We start from the raw sequence: 20948 nt of genomic DNA, 5'->3' as shown, positions 1-20948 counted from the left end.
TTTAGCTATGACTACTGCTGCATCACTATCAAAACTATGATGAAGAAAATGGATAAGGATGCAACATGGGATGAAAAAATATTTTTAAATTAAAACTAAGAATCTATAATGAAAAATTTTTATATTTATCTACAAAAATATTCAAAACATTCTACATGTTAAAACTCACTACAAATAATACAAGGTAAACATCAAACAGAGTATATACTTGTAACATGATCAACAGGTAGCTTATATCCTTGATATATAAAGAAATCATAGGAATCAATAAGAAAAAATGGATACTCCAATAGAAAAGTGGGCAAAAGTCACAAAATGACTTCAGGAGAAAGAAAATAAATGACCATTAAACCTATGAAAATATGGTAAGCTTCAATTATGAAAATAGAAATATAAATTATAAGAAGATATTCACATTTTTACCCAATAAGTGGGCAAAGATTGAAAAAGAAGATAGAATCTAATGTTGAGAGTATTCATACAACCTGCTGCTTGAAATGAGATTTAAATTTTTAGTGTGAGATTCATTATATTAACATTTTTTTTCCAAAATCTGTACATTTTTAATGTGTTTCAAAGACCTTAAAAATAAACATGATCTTGCTGGGTGTGATAGCACATGCCTATGATCCCAGCAAGTAAGGAGGTCAAAGCAGAAGAATTTCAAGTTTGAGACCATCCTGGGAGACCCCCATTTCAAAATAAAAACCAAAAAAAAAATACCTTCACAGAAGCAGAACAGGAGGATGTTGGGGAAATAAGATATAATTAAAATTACTATTTGTTAAGGATTGTAGAGTGTTGAGAAAAAATACCCACCCACTCTGTAACTCCAAATCTGGAAGAAAGCCCTTGAAATAAATAAAGCCACAGAGAACAAGAAGGAAATAGAGGACAGGTATAAAACAAACACTGACACTAAGACTTGCTAGAAATAAATCAGAAAAAATTACAAATAAGATATTTTAAATTTTCAAATTACTCTGTTATCTGTCAATAATCAGTTGACTAATATTAGGATGGAGTATACATGAGGGCTGGCTTGGGGATGGTTTTATGAATAGGTAGGAAAGAAATAGAAAAAAAAGAGTCAGTTTTAGGATTTGCATACATGACAGTTTGGGTATGAGGTGTACCCTGAAGTTCCCCTGCAGGAATGTTTGGAGGTGAAATGATTAGGATATAAAAGCTGTAATCCAGTTAGTGGATTAATCCATTTCTCATTTTTCTTTTCCTTGCCTTGACTGATTAATCCATTTGACGGATTGATACTTTGGGTGGATCATGGGTGGAGCTGTAGGCAGGTAGGTGTGAATGGAGGAAGCAGGTCTTGGGGGTGTGCCCTTGAGGACTTTCTATCCCTGGCTCCAGGCTCTGAAGCTCTCTGTTGCCAGGCTGTTACACACTGAGCAGCTTTCCTCTGCCCACTTCTGCCATGTTGTCCTGGCCACCATGGGCATACAGAGTCAGAGCTGCCCAACCACGGACTCAACCTCTGAAACTCTGAGAAAAAATAAACTTTTCTTCCTTCCAGTCAGGTCTTTTGGTCACAGTGATGAAAATCTGACCAACACAACACAGTTAACTACTACTTTTTAAGGAATGTCTAAGAACAAGTAAAACACCTCAGCTTCACTAGCACATTTAAGTACCTCTTGGGTCAAACCCTTCTGCATCAACCAGGCTACCATGATGCCTTGCCCTTGTTATAAATGCTTCCCAGCTGGTTTCCAAACTGCTCTTCCTGCTCATTTTTCTCCCCTATAGGATCTTTTGAAACCAGCAACTGAAGCTTTCCATCTCATTCAGATCAATGCCAATACCCTAATACTGACCTCTGGGGCCTTAGGTACTATGGTCCCCTACAATCTCTCCAGTCTTATCACCAAACCACTTGCCCATTCTCTCTCTGCTCCAGCTACACCAGTCTCCTTGCTGTTTTTCAAACACACTGAGCATCCTGTCCTTCATGGTCTTTTCCCTTGCTTTTCTCTGTGGCTGAGATACCCTCCTCTAAACAAGCACATGGCTCACTCCATCACTTCTCTCCTGAGTCTGTTCAAGTGTCACCTTCTTAGAAGGAATTTTTAGAACCATCATAGACAAAATTGTTACAGAAATGTTTATTTTCCTCTTGCCCTGCTTTCTTGCTCCCCTCAAAGCTCTTCTTGCTAAGGACCTCATTCTGCATTCACTTGTTTATTGCTTATTCTCTGTCTCCCGGATACATAAGTTTATAGACATTCTGTTCAAGTTCAATTCCCAGACCCTTGATATAAATATTTACAGAGCAGACAATGGGATATGAGGTAGAGTTTGGCAATGTTTCTGTTGCATAAATAAATACTGAGATCATAACCAGAATTGACTGCTAGTAGCCCATACTTCTGGTAGTAACAAGGGGGTTTTTCTGATGGGATAAGGAGGTCTGTGGATTTACAGAGAACACAAGGGGTAAGTGACTGAAATCAGGCTTCTTGTGCACCAGAAGCCCTTGTTTAAAGCATCAGGGTAATACACTTCATTCATGAATTTATGAAATTCTGTCTGTTTACCAATTACCAAGCATTGTGCTTGCTAGAGTACAAAGATGTATAAGCTTTGGTACCTGCCCTCAAGGCATCTACTCAATGCTTGGCTTTTTCTCATTTTTCTTTTCTTTGCCATTGATTGACCATATGACGGTGTTCAAGACAGGCATGTGATTAACACCAGACATGAGTGCAGCCACATGGACCAACAAAGGGGACAGGCATTTATAAGACAGAGGCCAAGAGGGGCCTGCAAGGCAGAGACCTTGGCTTCTCTTCCCAGAAGTGTTGCCACCACATTCTCATTCTGAATGCAAAGCACAGAGGAGCCTCTGCTCTGGAGAATTAACCCGGTAAAAGTTCAAACCATTGCCTTTCTCATTCTCACTCTCAGGGAGGTCAGAGAAATGAACTGGGCCCTGGCCCAGCATGTCACCGCTGTCCTTACATTCACTCTTTGGTGCAGTTCTGCCTTTGTTTCCTCATCATCCCACAGGTCATCAGGAAGAGAGTTGAAATCAGCCTGCCACTGAGCTATGAAATCTTGCTTGTGATCAGGACGCTTTAGAAACTCCTGGAAACTTGTTCTGTAAGACATTGAGAGAAGGAGAGGGATCTTATATGTCATACCTGTAAACTGTAAAATTCTGACTTTGGAACTTTACTCACCTGATCTGGTATAAGTACACAAGTACAGCATGCTGGTCTTCTCTCAGATGCCTGAGAACCGTTTTGATGGTGCTGATGTAGGAATTCTCTATTAGTTCCCAGTAAGGTATTAAAAATGAAGGTAATTCCTGTTCATGGTAAAGCATAGAAATCATTGTTTCAAAATGAAAACTCTTCTAAATAATTGGGTCAAAAGAGTATTATAAGCAAGCAGATCAGGAAACAGTTGCAACGATCTGAAGCATTCCCCATGAAACTTCCCACTCCTCTTTTCTTTCCCTCTCCCAGTTAATTACCATTCCAAAGAATTCTTCAGGTCTCAGTGCAGACATCATCTCTTCCAGGAATCATCCCCTGACCCAACAGTTTTGCAAGATTATATTCAGATGGCCTGAAGTTGGCCCTTAGCTCCCTGTACTCCTATTATCATAACATCAATGACATTAATTGTAAGTGCTTATTTATTCAACTCTAGAATATCAGTCCTGTAAAATCAAGAATTATGATCATCTTGTTCACCTCTTTTTTTTTCATCTTGTTCACCTCTATCCAATCTTTCCTTAATTACCATAGTACCTGAGACCTAGTAGATTCTCAAGGAATATTCATTGGATGAATGAATTAAATCATCACATTTTGCCTCAGCTGGAAAACAGCCTCCTAAGGAGAACGCAAAGATGCTATCTCAGAGGGATGAATAAGATCCTGCACCTGGATGGATTCTGTCCCTTCATGTCCTATTTCCCAGTGCCACTGTCCTCTCTCATTCAGGTCCTTATCAGCTTTTGTCTAGAAGGTACAGGTGTCTCCTGGCAAATCTCAAGAATTCTTTTCAATATCCATGAATAACATTTCAAAACCAGCTAATAATGATTGAGAACTTACAACCACCAAACAAATTGGTTTTAATTGCTTTTCCCATTTGAATATGAAGCAGTTGAGTCAACAGAGGCCACAAAGCCCATACAAGGTCATGCAGCTGCTGAGTGGCATGGCTGGGATTTGAACACAGACAGACTAAACACAGCCCACATTTTAAAATGATTCACCCTCCTGTCTCTCTTAGTTATTGTTTTGAAAACAGATTCCAACATGTTATTTCTGTAGAACATTCCATAGCTTCAACTATCTGGCAGATAAAGTCAAACAATCCAGCACTCTTTCAATGTCCTTAGAAATCTGATCCCTTCTCCTGTTAGACTTGACCCCTGAAGCCCCCTCTGCAGACTTTCTGCTTCCAAATACATTGAGCTATTTTCTCTTGGGTACCTCCTCCCTAACTAACTATATTATTCCCTCCTCTATGTTATTATAACAGTTTCTATTTTGTTTACAAATACAGCGTGCTATAATGAGTTGCTTATATTCTTCTGTCTTCAAGCAAATTTTGTTCTGGGACGTAGAAACTGCAGCTTACGTGTTTTTGTGCTCCCATCCCTGAGTGCAGCATTTGCAAATAAGAGGTTTTCAATGGATGTTGACGTGGATGAAAATAGACGCTCATGAATCCAGTTTTGACATTAGTTAGAGTTTTGGGAGACTGGTTGACTGCATTTAGTTTTAAAAGCCTAAGATTTTACATCCAACCATAGATTAATGTATTTATCTTAATTAAATATTCGTGATTCATTTATCTTAATTAAATATTTACATTTCCTTTAATGCTTCTCTGACACTACTTTAACACCTTTTTCTGACCTAGCTTCTTCTCTTTCTGGTTTCAACAGAAAACCAGAGATGCCTCTCTCTCTCTCTCTCTCTCTCTTTCTCTCTCTCTCTCTAGGTCATGTCAATTTATATATCTCTCTCTATATATAGATATATAGATATATCTCACAGTCTCTCTTAAAAGAAGTGGTATCCAGAGTGATGCTAAAGAGCATTTTAAATAAACACACTTTTTTTGGGGGGGTACTGGGGATTAAATCCAAGGGGGCTTTACCACTGAGCAATATCCCCAGCCCTTTTTATATTTTATTTTCAGACAGAATCTCACTAAGTTGCTGAGGGCCTCCAACCTCAGCCTCCTGAGCTGTTGGGATTATAGGCATGTGCTAAGATGCTTGGTAAATAGACACACTTCTGAGCCTCTCTTCTGGTCAATTTCAATCCATTAATCAATGCCTGTGCCTAGAGAGTTACCAGCTAAGAATGGGCCTCATTGAATTAACATTCTGCTCACAACTCTCATCTATCTCTGGTAATTTTGTGAGGAAATTTCCGAATGCTATCTTGAATTCAAGAGATCTTATGTCTGTGGTGCTCTGATCCATCAACCTCACCTTGCTGTTAAGGCAAATGAATGGACCAGTTGAACAAGGTTTATTCTTCCCAGGCAGTCTCCAAGCGATCATTTTATACTTTATAAGTGCTCAGAAGCCATATGTTTAATGATTTTCTGAAGTTTTGCCAGGGATTAACATGTAGACTCTCAATCTGTATGTTAATAAGCATCATCCACCTGTTTCGAAATATATAGGCATTTGACCTTGGTTAATCATAGGTAACAGAAACCTTGCAAAGTGAAATTGAGGCTAAGGGGGGTCTATTTTTTAAGAAGGGCCAGGTGAGAATGGATCAGAGTTCTGAATTGAACAGTGGTCTACTATTTGGCAGAGAAATCCCATGTCTGTCAGCTTCCTGAGAATGATAGATTTCCAAACTTGGAACACGTGGCTCTGTGGCGCCTGTACTCAACTTCAGCCTAAGGAACAGGAACAGGAGGAGGAGGAGGTGGGGGAGGAGAAGGACTGCTATGATTTGTGGCCTGTGAATGAGGACACTGAATGGGTCATGGAGCCCAAGGCACAGCTGCCTCTTTGGAGAAATCCTGCCTCTTGGGCGTCTGTTCTTGTATTTCCACAAGATGGAAAGCAAAGACCTTTCACTCTGATTGACTCCTAGCTGCTCTCTGCACCTTCCCTTGTGACTGGCAAAGGGGATACAGAGGCTTGCCTTGCACTTGGCTGCTGCCTGAAAAAGCCAGATCTTCAATCTCCCTTTTCATGCTCTTTCTCTCTCTCTCTTTGCCTCCATGTACCTACTGAGGTAAGGCTGACCAGGGTCCTTAGGAGGCCTGGGACTAGGCTTACCAGACAGAGTACAGATGCCTGCTTAAATTCATTGCTTATTAGAACTCCAAATGTAACTGGTGACATGTGCTCCTCTTCCTTGGCAGGTGAACTCTGCAGCTCCTGTGGGAAGCCTTGAGGGGAAAGGACCAGGCTGACTCAGGTGACCTGCCTCGCTGTAGCAGCAGCAGCCACTCTCCACGGGGCCTCACTCAGCTCCCTGGAGGTCTGGCCTGTGTCTGTCCTCACTGTCCCTCCAGGCCGATTTCCCACTCTTCTCTACCCTGCTCAGTGCCCCGAAGAACACAGGGAAGCCCTCCCCATAGTCTAAGTGTGTTCTCCTGCTCCTCTGCTGTTACCTGTGGTGCTGCACCCCCAGTGAAGACCCAGGTCCCCTCCGATGGCCCTCTCTGTGCAGAGGTCCTCTTGAGCCCCAAGACCCTGCTCCCTTACTTCTCCACCTCAAGTTCTGAGTCCATAATGACTCCCAGCTATCCCTTGTTTGGGAGGAATGATTGAATCCTTGTAGGTTCCCTTACTTTCTGACCACACTTTATTCTATCTCCTCAAATTTTCATTTATTTTTCTCCAGAATTTTTACTGCTAAAAGACGTACAGGGGAACTAGTATCATATCTTAATATTGATGCTTATTTAGTTATTTAATTCTTGTCCTCTATTTTCTGCTTGTTCTCTATGGCTTTATTTTTTTAAAGGGCTTTCAGGTTTGGAGTTCAGGAATGTGCTTTGGGTTTTGCTCATCACTTCATACCCCTTGTAAACATTAATTTTAATTTTATCTCATTCCCCCAAACCTCTTCTATATTCTGCTTCTAGGAGTTTTTTCCCCAAAATTTTTAATTGGTACATTGTAGACCTAGGAAAGTTTTGGAATACACACGCACACCTATACATGTAATTTGTATATAATTTGTGTATATATATATATATATATACACACACACACACATGCATACATACACAAATACACAAATACAATATGTAGCTTCTTTTTGGATAAGTGTTGTACATATTTATAATGATATATTTAATGTTCTCATCTTTATTTATTTATTTATTTTTTATTTTTTTAAAGAGAGAGTGAGAGAGGAGAGAGTTAGAGAGGAGAGAGAGAGAGAGAATTTTTAATATTTATTTTTTAGTTCTCGGCGGACACAACATCTTTGTTGGTATGTGGTGCTGAGGATCGAACCCAGGCGAGCGCGCTACCGCTTGAGCCACATCCCCAGCCCAATGTTCTCATCTTTAAATATTTTGTTTTAATTTTACCCTCAATGATAATTAATTACTTCCTCATGAACCTATCAAGAGTCTGTTACACGCTCTGCACTGTGTTTGATTCTGTGTTTTATACAGTAAATTATTCAACGTGCTCTTTCCTTCCATCCCCAAATTTCCATCTAACTGAGGAGACAGGACATCCCTAGGAGAGCTCCTTCCTAACAGCAACACCTCAGGTGCTGCGGTTTGCCTTTGAATCTTAAATGATTTGCAGGAATGGTTCTTGCTGGGTTTATCAGAATAGGACATCTCTGGGGATTACAGTAGAAAGAGGGGACTTAGACTTGTAAAAGCTTCTTTCCTTTTAAAAACATTTTAAATCACCATTCTGTGTAATTTTCCTCAAACGATTTCCCCCAACCGGAAGTGCCTGGTGGCAGCTGGGCTTGGCAGCTGTCAGAGAAGGATGGGCCCCCTGGGGATCTCCTTGTTTAGCACACCCATTTCAGGCTCTCAGGTCAGAGAGTTGTCTCCTTTTTTTTAATATTTATTTTTTCATTGTAGTGGGATGCAATACCTTTATTTTATTTATTCATATGTGGTGTTGAGGATTGAATCCAGGGCCTCACAGGTGCTAGGAGAGCGAGCGCTCCACTACTGAGCCACATCCCCAGCCTCAGCTATCCGCTTTTTTTTTTTTTTTAAACAGGCTTACTTAGCTTCAAAATTTTCTCCTATTTCTAAAGAATCAGAGGTTAAACTCCATTTAAAAGCATGTGGGCATTAGAACTGGATAGAGGGTCATGAATTTGCTGTGTATGTGTTCAGTGGAAGTCATTCTAGGAAACGGCATCTCTGCTTGTCCTCAGGAAGAAAATTGGTCCTCCTAGAACCCATTTGCTCTCTTGATTTTAGCACTCAACAGAAGTTCAAAATATGACTCAGAAACTCAAATGAAGAGGAGAAACTTTGAGATGTGGTTCAATGATAAACTCTAGAAAATTTGTTATTTCTTCTCTCTATTCCCCTGGCCCCTCTCTCTCTCTTACTTTCTTTCTTATTTTCTTTCTGTGGTGCTGGGGATTGAACACAGGACCTGTGAATGCGACTCAAGAGTTATACCACTAAGCTACACTCCTAGCTCTACCTCAGATTTTGGATGAGTGCACATATATTACCAGTTATGAAATGATTTTTGTATGTTGCAAATAATGATGTGGATCATAAACCAAAGAATGGGTTCTTTGACTGTAGGTTGCATACCTCAGGGATTGGTTCATTCACGTAGACCCATTCTTCAGATCCTGGCTTCGGTAGTGGTGGTGCTGTTGGAGTGGGTGATATGTCTGTAGAGTCGGCAGGTGATTTTTTTACTGGTGTCTTTCCTCCAAGTGATTTTCCTTTAGGAGAAAATTAAACATGCATATTAAAACATTTTGATACAAGTAGATGAACAAGACAGAATTCTTTCTAGTAAATAAATAAATCCATGATTGCCAGGGACTTTAGGCAATTCATTAACTATTTCTTGAGTTCCTTTATACAGTCTTACCAAATCAAAATAAAAATAAATATAGCATTCTCCACAGCCCCCAAATTAACCAATAAAACTAATAGTGATGAACTATTTTCCTTTTTTAAAAGGCAATACAACTGCTCTCATTCAATTGGCTATTGAAAAACTTGATGTTTTATTTCCATTTCTGCCCTTCTATACTGAACATGTGGTTATTATGAAGTTTGGACTCTAGTGCAAATTGTGTTTCTTTTCCTAGTGCAAGTTAAACTCTCTGTCTGGGATGAGAAAGGGGACGGCTAGAACAAGAGTGGTGCTGTTGGTGTCCCTGGGGTCCAGGGCAGAGGACAGGAAAGAAGGACAATCCAATTCTTAAGAGTCAACTGGAGGAGGTGGGGCAGGCAGGTGGGAAGAGGCCATTGCAGCTCCTGAACCTCCCTCCACTCCCTGCAGGTGACAGGGCTTCTAGGAAAAACTACTTTTCTTGCTGTAGCCAGAGAGTAATTGATGGTTGAAGGTAGGTGCTACGCCATAAGTCTGGCTGAATCAAGGTGTGAGAAAAGAAGAAGGAATGAAAGGGAAAAGGGGGAAGGGAGAGCATGGGAGGCAAACAGAGGGGAAAGAAAGGAGAAGAAGAGGAGACAAGAGGAGGAAAAGAGGAAAGAGGAAGAGGTGGTGTATGTTCTAATTCAGAATTTGAAAAGACATCCACTTACCTGTGTTGAGCATCAAAAAGAGTCTAGAACAATGGCAAGTTTATGGTCTGAATGAGTTGTTCCTTAACTCAGAGAACCCCGATGTTCTCTGGGATCAAGGCTATTAAAGGTTAGAAATTCACTCAATTTTAATTCCTCTTACCTTCAGATTAATTATTGAGATGTTTAGATGCAGTTTATAGATGCCCATAATATAGGGAGTGCTTTCTTTGCCCCAAATATATTTTTCTAATGAATATTATTTAATGACAATGTTATTTAGAAAAGTAAATACATCTTTCACTCTTATATTAATTGAAAATACATGGATTATAAGTAGAGGAGAAATTGTCAATGGTGTCCTGTGGGCAGTTTAGGTCATTTTTACTTACACACACTTAAAAACAGTATCCATTACCATAGATCTAAAATTGTATCTAAATTTTTGAAAATGTAGAAAAATTTAAGAAAAATTTTGGGCATGTAATAGCTAAAAATATTCAGTATGCACACACATATGTGTATATATATATATATATATATATATATATATGTGTGTGTGTGTGTGTGTGTATATATATATATATAGTATAGGAGGAGTTTTCATCCTTTGACCTGAATCTCTGGTGAAATAAAAGTGATATTTTTATTTCATCCTATGCCATATATATGTGTGTGTATAAATATATATATATATGTATATATATAATACACACATTTATATATAAACACACAACACATATATGTATGTATATATATATATTTATAAAAAAAGAAAAGTGTAAAAAATGTGTATATACATACATATATATGTGTGTGTATATATGTGTGTGTGCGTGTGTGTATGTATGTATGTATATGTGTGTGTGTGTGTGTGTGTGTGTATATATATATATATATATATATATATATATATATATATAGTATAGGATGAGTTTTCATCCTTTGACCTGAATCTCTGGTGAAATAAAAGTGATATTTTTATTTCATCCTATGCCATATATATGTGTGTGTATATATGTGTGTGTGCGTGTATGTATGTATGTATGTGTGTGTGTGTGTGTGTGTATATATATATATAGTATAGGATGAGTTTTCATCCTTTGACCTGAGTCTCTGGTGAAATAAAAGTAATATTTTTATGGTAACCTCAAGATGAATTTCTCTAAGCAGAAATCCTATGAAGGGCTTAGTAACTATAAACTTGGAACTACACTGAGTAGTCACTTTTTTTTTTACACTTTTTTTCCCTTTTCTTAATAAATATCATGATTATTTAGTGAAAATTAAGAGAGATAGGGAATAGTTTTTGAACTATTTGGCTTTGAGTCTATGTGAGTTTTATCCAAAAATTTTTTTTAATTATTTTATTGTTGGTTGTTCAAAACATTACATAGTTCTTAATATACCATATTTCACAGATTGATTCAAGTGGGTTATGAACTCCCATTTTTACCCCGTATACAGATTGCTGTGTCATATCAGTTACATTTCCATTGATTTACAAATTGCCTTTCTGGTGACTGATGTATTCTGCTGTCTATCCCATTCTCCACTGTCCCCCCTCCCCTCCCCTCCCCTCCCCTCCCCTCTCTCCATCCCCTCTACTATGTGGAAGAAACGATTTATCCAAATTTTTAACAATAAAAATGTTCATGGGAGGAAAGACTTGAAAGGATAAGTATTGTGCACCACAGTGATGGGAAGATGTCACTTTTGAACAAAACCTTTGAAATCATCTTAAGTGCAACAAGGAACATTGCTTCAAAGGCTTCAGTTTCTAATAAGAAATTTGCTTTCACTTAAAAGATTAAATCCTTGAATGTGTGGTGTAGCTATTCCTCAAGGGTGAAAGATTTGGAGAATAAGTTTTGGCTAGTATGTTGTACAGGTAAATTTTAGCAACTTATTTCTTAAAATAAACTTATGGTATCATGTAGAAGCCCAAGGAACTAGAACAGGTAATAAAAATAAAGTAAAAAGAAAAATTTGATTTTAGGATACAGGATTTATTTAATCAATATTACAAATAAAGAAATAGTCAACCAAAGATGAAATGACTAAGCAATAGGTTAGAGGGGAAAAAAATCAGTACCAACTTTATAAACACCTAAAAGTCAAGACCTGAAACAAAAATTTAAATAAGAAAATAAACAATTCTTAGGTAAGAATAAACTGTATTAACTGACTAGGAGAAGACACTAAGAATACAAAAATACTTTTGCATTAAATTAGTACTTCCCAGGGAGATTAGAGGATTGAGAGGTAAAAACTGTAGGAAGAAGGAAAAGATATGCAACATCTGATTTATTATTTTATCAAGAAAGGCATTATTGTTATTACTCTTTGGTTCCAAACTATTTCAAGTAGAACCAAATTTCAGTAGTAGTTTCTCTAGGGAGGAGCCAGAAGTTTAGGTTAACAGCGATGGCTTTCTAATTGCCTTGGGAGTCAGCCACATTGGGCCACAACTGACTTTTTAAAAAAAAGATTTTTAGTGTAGACGAACATATTTATTTATTTATTTTATGTGGTGATGAGGATTGAACCCAGTGCCTCACATGTGACAGGCAAGCACTCTAACACTGAGCCACAACCCCAGCCCCCAAAACTGACTTTTAACTAATAGCTAATGCTGATGGCTGCCTGAGCTTCAAACAGAGACAACCAAAGCTGGTATTCAGGATGGCTTGGATAAGATTAAAATTTTAGCTTAGAAATTTAGTTGACTGAGATAATACAATCAGGAAGAGAAGATGGGCAGAATTAGGCAAGGAGCCAGAGAATGATCATGAACCAGCTTACACTCTAGCTCACTATCAAGAAGCTGTGTGAAAAAGCTCATGTAAGGAAAGTTTCCTCTCCTCACTGTCCTAGAATTAATGTTGCTCCTCTGTGGAGTTAGAGAGATGACATATGGACAACCAAAAAGTAATGAGATTGATATCTGATATCACTTACAAAACCTAGTTTTAGTATGATTATAATCAGTAATAAGTGAGGGGTTCTTCCTAGGTCAACTTTACATAGAATTCCACTTTCTATCCATTGTCTTTGGAAAATTGGTCTGGGTCCAATACCAACAACACATATTTAAGTTTACTGTAAGCCAGAATTGGTTCTAATTATCCCTTACAAATGTTTCTGATATTCCAGTAACTACAGTAGAGCAGTAAGCCTTGGGCTCTAATGTGGAGGTTCACAAACTTTAATGATCAACAGAATCCCCTGAAGATTTGTTAAAATACAAGTTGCTGGGCATCCCTCCTGGAGTTTCAGATTCAGTAGGTCTGGAGTTAGGCTGAATATTTGTATTTCTAATAAGTTCCCAGGTGATGCTGCTGGTCCAGCGCCAACACCTTAACAGCCACCGCTCTTGTAGATACATCTAGCAAAATCGATTTCATTTCAACTTTGCCTTTTTTCTATCTTCCACAGTATTTCAAATAAGTGAATTTAATGTTTTTAACACCGGCAGTACATTTTTTTTAGAGGCCATAGCACCTATAATAACTGAAATTTAACTCAAGTTAGAAGGCAAGCACTGGAACAATACTAATGTGAACACGTGGAGCAGATCACAGGAACTAAACATGGTATTATTGTATTCCCAAGTGTTTGTTGGTGAGAACTCTAGTCTCAACAGATACTACCCAAGGGAGAAGAATTCTGCAAACAATATGCTTTTGGAACCTGCCTACTACATTTCTCACTCCCTGAAACATGCATGTTGACATAGAAAAAAAATCCTATAATTAAAAACATTTAAACATGATGTAACTTAGCATTTTCTGAACTTAGTTAGTATCTTTATTAGAATCCTAATTAGCATCTCCCATGTAAGACCATAGAGTTAAAAGCCATTGCTTTCTGAAGGACTATAAAGGGTCAATGGCAAATGGATAGAAGAGGCTAAGAAACGCTGTTAAGATTACCTAAATAGAATTGTGTATGGAATCTCAATGTTAAGATTTCAGGAGAGGAGGGGTAGAGATTGATCTAACATGCAGAGAAGAATATAAATGAGTCAACCAATATCAGAAAAGAAGGATGATTTTGAAGAAAGGAGAAAAGAGATAGTTGCTCAACTCACAAGAGATGCTTTAAATATAATCATGATCAAATGTCCTGTGAGATAAACAGATAATCGATTAATAGTGTTCACCCATGGTGATATTAATTTCAAATATTAAAAAATAAAATAATGTTATTTCTCTTCATGAAGGAGAAAATCTTCTCTTATTATAAATGTCAAAATATTTCTTTGTGACAGATTTCTAAATTTTGATTGAGAGTTCATCTATTTCAAATATTATTTAATATTATAGAATAAGTAGTAGAATAAAAGCTAAATCTTTTGAGTTAGTTATATTGAGCTAAATACATGGCTCCAATGTATGTATTTTACTGTTGTATTTGGGTGTTTGCTTGTGGTTTGTTTGGAGTTTGTATTCCTTTAATTAAGAAGATGCTCTTATAACATGTGCATTATTGTGTCTAAATTTGATGATTTTGTACCTAGTAAGCATAAGTATACTTAATTGCTATTTTTGATGATTATATGATGATCCTTCATTTGTTTTTGTTTTTGTTTTTGGTTTTTGGATAACAATGAGCAAGCAAGGGGTAAATAATATAAAATGTGAAAACTACTCAGTTAATAAGTAAATTATTATATCATAAATTATTGCTCTTAGATTTGAATTAAAATTTTAATGTCTGTGTTAACTTGCCAATCCACTCTAGTTCTATAGGCCTACAATCCTATAATCAGAGAGGGATGAGAGTCTCTTTGAGAATCGTGATTTAAATGCCAAAACGACCGTATTTTTTAGCACATCACTTTTCGAACATTGCACACTCTTGAACTACAATTGTGTTCAATTTGTGATGAACAGTTAAGCAAAGGCACACACTTCATGACATGAATGTAAAGAAGAACAGAAGCAGCTGACTGTGTGTATCCCCAACTGCATTTCAGCCTTTAGTTAATTGGCTACTTTATAGCAGCTTAACATAAATCAACTAACATGCCTTAGAGACTTGGGAATTTTTTTAAACAAACTATTAATTACTTTAAAATTATGTCCCCTTTATTGAAAAGAAACAGTTAAAGTAAGATATTTTTTTAAAATGAAACAAGGGTGAAGGAAAAAAATGTAACATAAAATGGAAGGTCAAAACCAGGAGAGACAAGAAAAAGCAGATATTGAGATGTAGGTCCTTGTACAGACAGTAAACCTGAGCCAAAAATTTGGTTCTGAACTTCCAGACAGCCAAAATACAAAGGGAAATGCTGTCATTTTGGGTGCTAATTATATCACCATTCAGAGGAAGGAAATTTTTTCTGGTCCTTGATACTGAATAAAGTTTCTTACCTAGGATTTCATGTAGGGGTCACTGAACAATGTAGTGGGCATAGTATCCCCACAGAAATGTAATACAAGGTTATTGTGAGTATATCAAAGTTTACCTCCACTGTTATGTTCTACTGTAGAAGAAGTTTATGAGGACTTTATAAACTTTATCAGTGAAATCAATTTAATAGAAGGTCAAAGAAAGTTCAGGGCAGTATTTAACTTTCTGATGGCAAAGCTTACTTAGCCCAAGGATAATACTAATGAAGATCGCTGATGAATGCATATTCTGCCTCTTGGACATTCTCTGAATTATTCCCTGCAAGCATCACTTTTCTTAGCAGGACCCTTGCTAAAAGGCAGGATACACAAAGTTTGAGGCTATTTTCTTTGGTAAGGACTTATGATTTACAAATGCCTGAGAGACGTAGTCAATGCATACTCATATATACTCCTAGATGTTTTCACTGACAGACTTGCACAATGTGGATTACATGTAATGATGTCATAGTTTAGATCTAAAATGCCCCTGAATATCATATACTTAAAGGTGAGGCTTTGGGGAAGTGATTGGATTATGAGGGCTCTGATCTCATCAGTGGATGGATTAATCCACTGATGACTGCATGAACTACTGGGAGGTGGGACATAGTTGAAGGAAGTAGGTTACTGGGGGTACACTCTCTGGTCCCTTTCTCTCTCTCTCTCTCTCTCTCCCCCCTTTCTGGCTGCTATGAGCTTAGCAGGCTACCTCTGTCACACCTTTCTGCCATGGTGTTTCTGCCTTGGAGCCAGCCAACCATGGACTGAACCTCTGAAACCTTGAGCCAAAACAAATCTTTCCTTCTCCAACTTTGTCACAGGGATGAAAACCTGACTAACACAAATAGTATCTACCTTTTTCTGCTGTTCCTTTTCTTTTGGGTGCAGTTTCACCTTTCTTTCCTTTTCCTTCACGAAGAGCTTCTTGTTTACCACGTGGGGTTTCTAAACAAAATTCAACACACAGGTGTTACCGATGACTTACTCCAATAGCTTAGGCTATATGATTTCTAAGCAATCAGATGTTATTTCTCACAGATAAATAGTTATATTTGTGAACACACAAAATGGCTCAGGTCTGTTCTGTGAGTTAAAATGAACCTGAAGATAGAATGTGGAGCTTCTCAAATGATATCCCTGCTAGTATTTTTCTATTTCATCCCTCTGAGAAATTTATTCAAACTTTAATATTAACATCTGGTAATGAATACGATCATAATCCTCTGCAATGGATTTGTGGAGTTTTTAAACTTCCAAGTCCATTTGAAATGCGGGCTTATTCAGATTTGTTTTAATAAGTGCTCTTCTATTTTGCCATACTGAGAACTTCAGTTCAAATCAATACTGCTGTTTGGTGGTGGAGTTCATAATAAGCCTCCAAGGGAGCACAACTGTGATCTTTTCTAAATTGAATCTCACGTGTGTTTAAAGCAGATATAAAATGTAGAAGTATATAAAGCATAGAACTATATTTGAACAAAATTATGTTAGAGTTCAGTGTACTCTGCCTACTTTTCTACCCCATTCCATATTTTGTTGTTATTGTTTTAGGAATTAATTCCTCTTTTCATTTCAGTTTCTAAAAAATATTGTAATTGAATGTTTGAGTTGGGCATGTTCAGAAGCCTTAGACTTCACTTGGGAAAATTTCTCTTTTGAAGGAAAATTAAAATTATTTATATAATTAAAAAAAAACCTTCCAGAAACTTCTCTCCTTGAGCTGAATGGGCAGCACTCCTTGCTCTATTGAGGCCCATGAACAATGAGTGATGCACTATTGTTGGATACCAATGATGTACTATTGTTGAATAGCAGTAATTAGGCCTCTAGAGATTAATCTTTTCAAACATTATTTAATGATTAAGTATTAGCACTGCTTTTGGTGGAAAAAAACCAGACAGGTACAATCAGTCTTTGAAGCAACAATAGATTTATTATTCCTCCAATGCACAATGTTCAAGAAAACAATTTTAAAATAGCAAACAATCTTGAGAAACTTAAGGACTGAACTATGTCATAATCAGAAACATGAGAGATCAGTTTTAGAGAACAGCTCAAATACATTGATACTCTGATTGAAGCCAGTTGACGGGGTGTAAGGGGTGAGTAGAGTCAGGGCTATAGCTTAAAGAACCATATTGGATAAATCCAGGCTAATTTACACACTATGAAAACTGTCTTTCTCAGGTCTGAATAGCATTTTCAAGATTTTTTTTTTTCTCCAGACCTTTGAATTGTATTTTAAATTCCTACCAAGGTAGTAGAAAAAGGATGCATATTTAAGGATGTATACTTAATTCATGGCTTTGTATTTTATTGTCATATGGTAAAAACTTTTTTTAAGGTCTGTGAATTTTGCCTTTAGTTAAGCTTCTATTGTGGGAGTGAAATTATCTTTAATATACCATAAATTTTCAAATTTCCTTGCTTAGTATGAATAAATTTATTTTTTAAAGGTTCAGACTCATCTAAAGTCTCCATGAAGCCCAAAGATTTGGAGTTTAGAAGTCCATTATGACACAACCTTAAGACTAGGTAGACTTGTGTAAGTGCATGGCCACCCATTTGTAAGGTGGAAACCAGAAACTAGAGCCAGGGCTGTTTTATACAAACATCCTACTGATTTATACAATGATCAAACACTTTACTTTTGTCATTATATTCATTGTCTATCACATGCTCCTTAGTAGTTAAGAATATAAAAGGAATTCAAACTAAAGAATATTCTCTATGAAGACTTTCATCTATAGAACCATAAACACAAATTTACTGAGATGTCAGATATTTATTTCTTTCCTTTGATAACCACATAACCCTGAAGATTTACATTCAGACAAATTCTAGTCTCTAATGGATGCTATTGATTGGTTCCCTTATTCTTGTAGTCATCTGGCTATGTTAATTCTCATTTTATTAAGACACTCTCACTCTTTACATCAATGTAACTCTATAGTCCAGCAAACAATTGTCCTCTTGATCTGCCCTAAATTACTTCTTATTCTTCTGTGATTTTTCTCTTCCTGACTGTGGTCTTATTCTCATCAGCTGGCCTGAGTGTGATGAGTTCACATTCCTTGCTAAACAGTGAAGACCCTGAGCATTTTATCAAAGGTGTTCTTGGCTAGTAAGGGTAGTTTTTGTTAGGTGGAGTGTAGTTCAGTGATGGGGCTTGTGTTCAGCATGTGAGAAGCCTTGGTCTCAATTCCCAGCAGAGAAAGAGTGAGAAAGAGGGAGAGAGTGTGTGTGTGTGTGAGAGAGAGAAATAGTGATTCTTCTACTTCCACCTGAGTGTAGATCTTTGTTTCTCATGACTGAAGTTGCCAAAGTCTGAATCCACATAAACAGACTGGCACTCTAATTTACAATTCTTTTCTAAGCGAAAATAAAGCACTGGCAACCAGATTATAAATCACCCTGTCAGTCACCTGATTGTGGTTTTCCTTTGGTAGGAGTAGTTTTCAAAGGCTCTTTTTCCTTCTCTTTTTCTGCCTCAGGAGGAGGTGGGGGAGGAGGCAGGGGTGGAGGCTCTGCCTGGGCAGCTGCTGCTTTTTTCTCAGCTTCCTTTTCTTCTAATTTCTTTTCAACTTCAAAAAGATGATAAGAATGAACCTTCATTAGGGATTCCAGACACTTGAACTAAGAGAAACTGAAATTAATATGAAATTACACTTAATGATTTAAGGTCAATTTGTGTTTTAGGGCTTTCTCTCAATCATCCAGTCCTGGAAGCCAAGATTTTAGTCTTTCATTACCTGGTCACAAATATGGTTTTCTCTTGCCTTTTGATGGGGTTTGAAGTGGTAGAGGTGGTGATGATGGAGGTGGTGAGGGTGATGGGGTGTGCGTGCGTGCGTGCATGTGTGTGTGTGTGTGTGTGTGTGTGTGTGCGTATGCATGTACACAGAGCAGCTAAAAGGTTTGTTGAATAGGTGCCAAATGGAAATGTAACAAAGCAAAACTAGTTAATAAAAAGGAATGAAAAAATAAAGAGCTATCTCACAGTTTCTAGTGGAAAAACAAGGTAAAAGAGGCATAAAAAGAGGGTTAAAAGCAATGTGATAGAAGAGGTGGGGGTTGGGAGGAAATGGAAGAGGAAAATAATGTGTGGAAATGCATATCAAGTGTTTAGAACACTGCATGGTGTCCTGAATTAAAACTTAGCTATTAATTCATATAAATTCATTCATGTCATGACTTTTTTTTTTTTTTGGATAGTGTCTCACTATGTTGCCCAGCTGGTGGTCTTGAACTCCAAGGCTCATATGATCCTCCTGCCTTGGCCTCCCAAGTAGCTGGAACTACAGGCATGTGCCACCATGCCCAGCCATGCAAAGGCTATTTATTGACTCTATATCATCTCTCAAAGAAAAGCAAGGGGTATAACTCTAAAATAATTTGACTATTAAGTACTATTACAAACAACACTAAGCACAGGTCTGGTTGCTGGAGATACAACAGTAAAACAGAAAAATCAAAGCCCTGGTGAATTTTGTGCTCTGGAGATAGTAGGCAAACCATCAACATGATGAATGATTTAATTTATACAAAAGGTTGGAAGGTAATATTCCCTAGGAAGAAAAGGAACTGAAGAGAGGAAGGTGGGTCAGGAGTGTGCTGTAGGATGTTGTTTTAAGTTTTACATAGGGTGCTAAGCTGGGTGGGTCCACTGCTAAGCTGACATTAGAGTAATATATGAAGAAAGTCATGAAATGACTTGTAGATACATGATGGAGGAGTGTTCTAGAGCAGAGGAGACGAGACAGCAAGCCTGGGTGCTTTGAGGACTGGAACGTGGCTGGCCAGGTCTTTCCAGGTTCCCAGCATTGCTGTGGCCCTCTGCCTGTCATGATGCAGTTCATCCTTCCTGGCACAGCCCCCTGACCACCTCAGGCTCTGCAACCCTCCAGACCACAGGTGCCCACTCTGAGACCACTGGTCCACTGGTGAGGAATCCCTGATTATAAAAGTAATGCATAATTACTGTTTTAAAACCCAAGAATTTAGAAAAATATGTAGAAAGGGGATTGTCTGTGAAATCTTCTACTTAACAATATATTATGGTCATTTTTTCATGTTGAAATATATACAGAAGCACCACAATTTATTTTATTTTTAACTTAATCAGGGTGTTTAATATAGAGCACTGGATTAGGTAAGCACCTATTGCTTTAATAATAAAATATTTGCTATATAGTTATTAGTAATTAACTAATCAACTTGTAAACCCTACATTGATAGTTGCCCCTGTTAATGCCATCAGTGGTCTGATTATGTTACAGAATTTAACATTTTAGGAAAATGCTCACTTTGGACCTGATGGCTGGCAAAAGCAAATGGATTCTAGCCTGCAGCTTTGAGCCTTTACAGGGTGGATTAATGTTGGTTTGGCTTCCCCACCAAGACCTCAAAGAGGGGCTGTGCAAGCTGTCCTCCCTCCTCTCAGTCTGGTGTCTGTCACATTCTGAGCCTCTCAAAATACTCTATGGATTTGTTTTTGTTTTGATGGAAAGCCTCTCCCTGGTGTGTGTTTGTGAGCAGATGTAGGAGCTTCTGAGTCCCTATATCCCCATGGTGGCAGGGGCTTATGCTGATGCACTGCTTTGGTGTCAGTTCACGGATACATTATGATAGTTAGGTCATAGTCAAATGATAGGAGTAAGTAAAACTACTAAGGCAACTTCAGAATCCTTCTGATCTTATTAACTTTGACCATTTATTATTACACAAAAAATGTGGTTGCTGATATAATTAGGGGAAATTGATATAAAAAAAGATTTTTTATCAAATCATTTTTCAAAGGTAAAATTCCAACGGAAGTGTTGCATT

At 37.6% G+C, this 20948-nt stretch overlaps 1 protein-coding gene across 1 annotated transcript in view; it reads right to left on the bottom strand.

Moving 5' to 3' along the window:
* SPEF2 (sperm flagellar 2) overlaps nt 1–20948 on the bottom strand; it is a 169024-nt gene that overhangs the window by 59146 nt on the left and 88930 nt on the right. Inside the window, 5 exon segments of the mRNA XM_081309625.1 lie at nt 2980–3118; nt 3201–3328; nt 8776–8912; nt 15978–16067; nt 18548–18706. Of these exon segments, the coding sequence (XP_081165751.1) occupies nt 2980–3118; nt 3201–3328; nt 8776–8912; nt 15978–16067; nt 18548–18706 (653 nt within the window).

This window comes from Spermophilus citellus (assembly GCF_964194105.1).
Source record: "Spermophilus citellus genome assembly, chromosome: 1".
Taxonomy (NCBI): domain Eukaryota; kingdom Metazoa; phylum Chordata; class Mammalia; order Rodentia; family Sciuridae; genus Spermophilus; species Spermophilus citellus.
This window is presented reverse-complemented; position numbering and strand designations above follow the sequence as displayed.